This window comes from Hipposideros armiger, unplaced genomic scaffold (assembly GCF_001890085.2).
Source record: "Hipposideros armiger isolate ML-2016 unplaced genomic scaffold, ASM189008v1 scaffold_826, whole genome shotgun sequence".
NCBI classification, from domain to species: Eukaryota; Metazoa; Chordata; class Mammalia; order Chiroptera; family Hipposideridae; genus Hipposideros; species Hipposideros armiger.
In genome coordinates, this window is record NW_017732176.1 from 631547 (window position 1) to 636660 (window position 5114).

The 5114-nt window shown below is 38.9% G+C and overlaps 1 protein-coding gene across 5 annotated transcripts in view; it reads left to right on the top strand.

Annotated features, from left to right (window-relative positions):
- Positions 1–2674, top strand: part of LOC109374512 (C4b-binding protein alpha chain-like) — a 19706-nt gene extending 17032 nt beyond the window's left edge. For all 5 annotated transcript variants that reach the window (XM_019629165.1, XM_019629168.1, XM_019629163.1 and 2 more), the window contains 2 exons: positions 1730–1905; positions 2469–2674. In XM_019629165.1, coding sequence (XP_019484710.1) covers positions 1730–1905; positions 2469–2603 — 311 coding nt within the window. In that variant the 3' untranslated portion in view covers positions 2604–2674. The remainder of the gene's footprint in view (positions 1–1729; positions 1906–2468) is intronic.
- The last annotated feature ends 2440 nt before the right edge of the window (positions 2675–5114 follow it).

The window sequence follows — 5114 nt, forward strand, 5'->3', positions numbered from 1 at the left end:
TTTTTTTTAGCTGAACCATCCTGCCACCTGTTGGCAGCTCAGCGGCTGCTCAGCTCGGGCCGGGACTCAAACTGCTGTTGCTCAGAGCTCAAACTCTTGAACGAGCTCTTAACCAACCGAGCCACTCGGCCGGCCCCAACTTTATTTTAAATAATTTACTATTTTATTAAAATAATACAAGCAAATAATTAAAAAGTCAAATAATTCTAAAAGACTTGTAATGAAAACTCTAGTATTCTGAACCGTTTCATTCCATCCTTTGGTCGTATTCCCCCAAAGAACCACTTTCAAGTCATTTAGCTCTTTCTTATAATATTTATCTACATATTTCCAATAATATTCTCATTTTATTTATATTTATTGATTATTTTTAAACATTATGGATTAACTTATTATTAAGAGAGAATAGAGTTTAGGTCCTTTGTAGTTCATCTTGCCTCACAGTGTAGTTATCTTCTACTCCTTGGTTAAATTAATTCAGTGTTTGCATTATTATGATTAAGCAAATCTTGATCTTTGCTAAGCCAATGTAAACCAAGCAGACAACTCTTTAATTTTTATGGCTCTAATAATTTATCTTTTTAAGTATTTGTTTAGTTTTTTTGTGTTCTTATTACTGATTCTTGCTACAAGCTCCCATAGATCTGTCATAGTCTCGAAATATATTTCCTAATGCTCAGGCACATCAGATGCTGTTTCAGTTCCACACACTTCACACCACATTCCTTGAGACTTCCTGCTCAGACCCGCTATTCAGTGGTTTTGAAATGAACTATTTATTTCCTTTTTTTCTTACATATGAAACCATAATAATAATTATTTTTTAAATCAACAATTACTTTTTTTTACAGAAACAGTATATTTACTATTTTTATTTTTTAAACTATTTATTCATTTTGACATTCAATATTTTATATTAATTTCAGGTGTACAGCATAGTAGTTAGACTTTTTTTTTTTAAGATTTTATTGGGNTGCTGCAGTAGGTTGCCATGGGCTACCGTGTGTAGCCAGCAGCCGCAGTGAGCGGCCAGCAGCCGCAGTGAGCGGCCGTCCAGAAGCTGGCGACTGATCTGCCTCACCTGGGAAGAGCACAATGGTGGTGCCAACTTGGGCCAGTGAAGCGTCCTCCACAACTAGACTGAAGAACAAAAGGACAGCAACTTGTCTGTTCCCCTTGTCCCAATTCCCTAGCGCTGTTCCCATCCCCCCAGTTCCCAATTAAAAAAAGAAAAAGAAAAAAGATTAGGTGTGCCTTTTTTTTTTTTTAAATCATAGTTCTAACAACAGTGCAAGGGGCTAATTTCTCATCATTGTCTCAATACAGGAAGATAGTAATGATCTGAGACATAATTAGAATCATGAAATGAGTGAGGTTTTGAGGTACAATGGTTTTGAAAATTCGGATTCCAGGACCACAATACCTAGGTTTTCATCATAATCATGCCGCTTAAAAGCTATAAAACCTTAGACAAGTCACATAAACTATCTGTACCTAATTCTTCTCTTCAGCAAAATAGAGATAATCATGTTTTATGTTGATAAGTAGTATGTAAAATATTATTATTATTGTTATCATTAATTTGTTATAATGCAATAAATAGAGGGAAAGAACAACTCTCAGGATGCAGGTATAATTTATCAGTGTTTCTCACCCTTAAGTATGCTCTGCTTTTGTAAGATCTTATTCTGAGAATCACAAGATGATCAAAATTATGTTTCCGTAACAGCTCTGTGTCTGAAACCAGAGATAGAAAATGGAAAACTGTCTGTGGATAAGAATCAATATGTTGAGTCTGAAAATGTCACAATCCGCTGTAACTCTGGCTATGTCGTGGTCAGCTCTCAAAATATCACCTGCTCAGAGAACAAAACCTGGTACCCAGAGGTGTCCAAGTGTGAGTGGGTAAGTAGCACACGTTTCCACGTGTTCTATCACATTCTAAAAATGGTAGCCTGCTCCAGAGCATGGTCCCAACCAACACTGATGAGATCTGACTTTTGTCAGGACTCATTTCTGACTTGTTTAAATCACTTTTGGAATCAGCAATTTCACTCTCAAAGCATTTGGTGAGCTCATTAAGACAAATTTTAAATTCTCCCATTTAATAGCCAGAAGGGCCAAGCCTCTAGATAGGAGGGTTTTAAGATCCAGGTGACCTGGCCCCCAGCCCTATGTAGCATAAGTGCTATGCTTTTTGCATAACCATCAGGACCCTCCCTTCAGTTATCCCTAAAGAGGCCCTCTGGGTGTCTTCCGTAGCACAGTTCCTTCCCTGCTTCTTTGGTCTGAATGCTAGGGTGAATGCTTTGCTGAGACACGAAGTATCTTTTGGGTTTCTTCCATCAGTCCTGAGGAGGGTCTTGATACTCCAATTTTGCTGTCATCAGCGAGGCATCCTGAAGGAATCTTCTACCTTCACAGTTTGGAGAGAAGCCTCTCAAAATCCACCCTTTTATCTCTTTTAGGAAGTCCATAACGGCTGTGAGCAAGTGCTAACAGGCAGTCAACTCCTGCAGTGTCTCCCAAACCCCGAGGATGTGAAAATGGCCCTGGAGGTGTATAAACTGTCTCTGGAGATTAAACAACTCAAACAAGAGTAAGACTTCAAGAGGAACACCAGTTAGAAGTCGGTACATTCATTTCCCTTCTCTCATACCTATCCCCGCAAAAATAGAGAATTAGACACATTAATTAGCAGTTCTACTGTTCCTTGAGTATTATTATTTACTGGAAAAAAAACCCACCTGTTTTAGGAGAATCTGTTGATAGTTCCACTGATAATATGGAACTATTGATGATTTATATCTGAGCTCAGCTTAAGCTTCTGCTTTCCTGGATTTGGTGGAATGTCAGAAATAAACAATCACCTGTCAAAAACCCAGTGTCTTTGTTATCACTTCGATTCCTATGTGATAAAAAATGAGAGCCCTATTGGAATCACTTACTAATGTTTCTCTGATTATTGTTCTATACTATTTTACCATATTGCAGGGTATATGTGGTCATTGCAAATACATAGTTGTGCCTTACCTGAGGTCTCTTTACCTGACATCTTTACTTTCTACTTAACCCTACTTACATCTTCCTCCAAGTCTTCTCCTTTCACTCCCTATTTGATCACAAATATTTCTCTGGAACATCTCACTTACTCTTTTTTTTTTTTTTTTTCAGCATCTTAGCTGTAGAGGGCAGTGTCACTGGCCCTCACATGTGGGATCCGAACCGGGGCCCTCTGGTGTCCCAAGCCAGCGCTTAACCATCNATGTGGGATCCGAACCGGGGCCCTCTGGTGTCCCAAGCCAGCGCTTAACCATCACGCCACTTGGCCGACCTTTACTTCCTCTTTATATTTAAGGTACATTTGGTTTTGCTTGCCTTTCTTTCCATCCAATAATAACCAGCATGAAAGTCTTTGAAAGCCTGGTCTATGTGTAATCTAAACATTCTTCTCGGGCTTGTCCAAGTCTTTCCATCCAATCTGATCACTTTTTCCTTTAACATTTCAGTTAAAATGGCTTTAGTGTCTCTCTTGTCAGATTCCTCAGAAGCAGACCCTGAGTTGAGGATTTGTGTGCAAGTAATTTATTAAATAAGTGCTCCAAGAAGAAATGGGAAAGGCAGTAGGGGGAGCAGGACAGGACAGGGAACCAGGCGAAGTCCTACAGAGAGTGACTTAGCCTTGTTAAAGGGAACTCTGGACTATGAATTTGCTTTAATTTTGTCCCAATTCCAGGCAAAGGAACGGGACTTTCATTCTGCTGTACCAGCCAGTTATTGGTGAAGGGCCACTCTGGGGGCACACAAGCCTCCAGGGCAGCAAGCTCTCTCTGCGCAGGGGCAAAGCTGTCCAACAGCCTCAGGGGAGTCCTAGCAAGAGAGTAGAAGACATGACCATTAGAAACCAAAACACACAGAAGCCTGCAGAGGAGTGCGCAGGAATGGTAAAAGGGATGTGAGGGGCTAGATGGCGCTTACCCCACATGTTCTTCTTAAATCTCTGGATATTCGTGGGAGCCTTATATTTCTGACAGTCACCACTTCCAATTTTTTTTTGCCTCCTCTGAAACCTCATTCTCATCCCTGCATCCATTTTGTGGCTGGCCTCTGGTTCCCCACCTCATCTTGATCAATAATAGAGAACATTGTCTCTTTTCCTTGACTTCTTCAAAATAGCAGTCACACAAGAAAGTTGTGTAGTTGGATTTTACTAAGGCTTTAGAGTTCACAGAGTGGTATATGACTGGCTACACAAGACTAGACTTTCACACTGAAAGTCATGTAACTGTGATCTTAAAAGACCATTGCCTTCCATTGTCACCAGGAATATCTTCTAGCTGACTTTCTCAGCAGACCTTGCCAGCCTCTGGACTTTTCTTGTCTGCTGCTTTACAGCCTCAAATCTCTCCTTGACACACGTCATTCATTCTTGCTCCCCACCCCCAAACCATTTGCCTTTGCTATACTAGGGAAAGCATTTTAGCTCTCTGTCTTTTTCTAGTCTCAGGGCTTTTATATCCAAAATTTACGAATGTATTCAAATAAACAAAGGGCAATCTATTCCAGATTTGGGCACCAAGCTGTAGAGATGACGCAAGGGAATCTCTGAAATATGAGTCTTTCCATATTTCTTCCTCTTCATTCGGGGTCAGTGTGGAGACATTTTCACATTAACGTGAATTATGTCACAGTTTTTTTTTGTTAATTCTAAATTATATTATACTTAATTACAATTATGGAAGTAATATATACATGTGAAAACAACAGCTCAAACCTTACAAAGGGGTTTATAAAAAGCAAAAATAAAATTCTTCTCTTTTTCTGCCTCAGTCCTACTCTGTTTTGAGTTTTTCTGCTGATTAGCTTGTTACTCTGAATAGGATGCACACGCTATATCATTTGAGTTTTTATTTCTAAACCATATATTTTGATTTCCAGCTACAAAATGATCAATATAGCTCCTACTTTCCCTCTCCTCTCTCCATTGGTCAATCTCACTTAATTTTATGTTCTTTTATTGTTTACTTATTTTTATGGCTTTAAATAATGTACTTAAACCTCTATTATGTATACAACTTTATTTTATTATTTATTTATTTATTTATTTATTTATT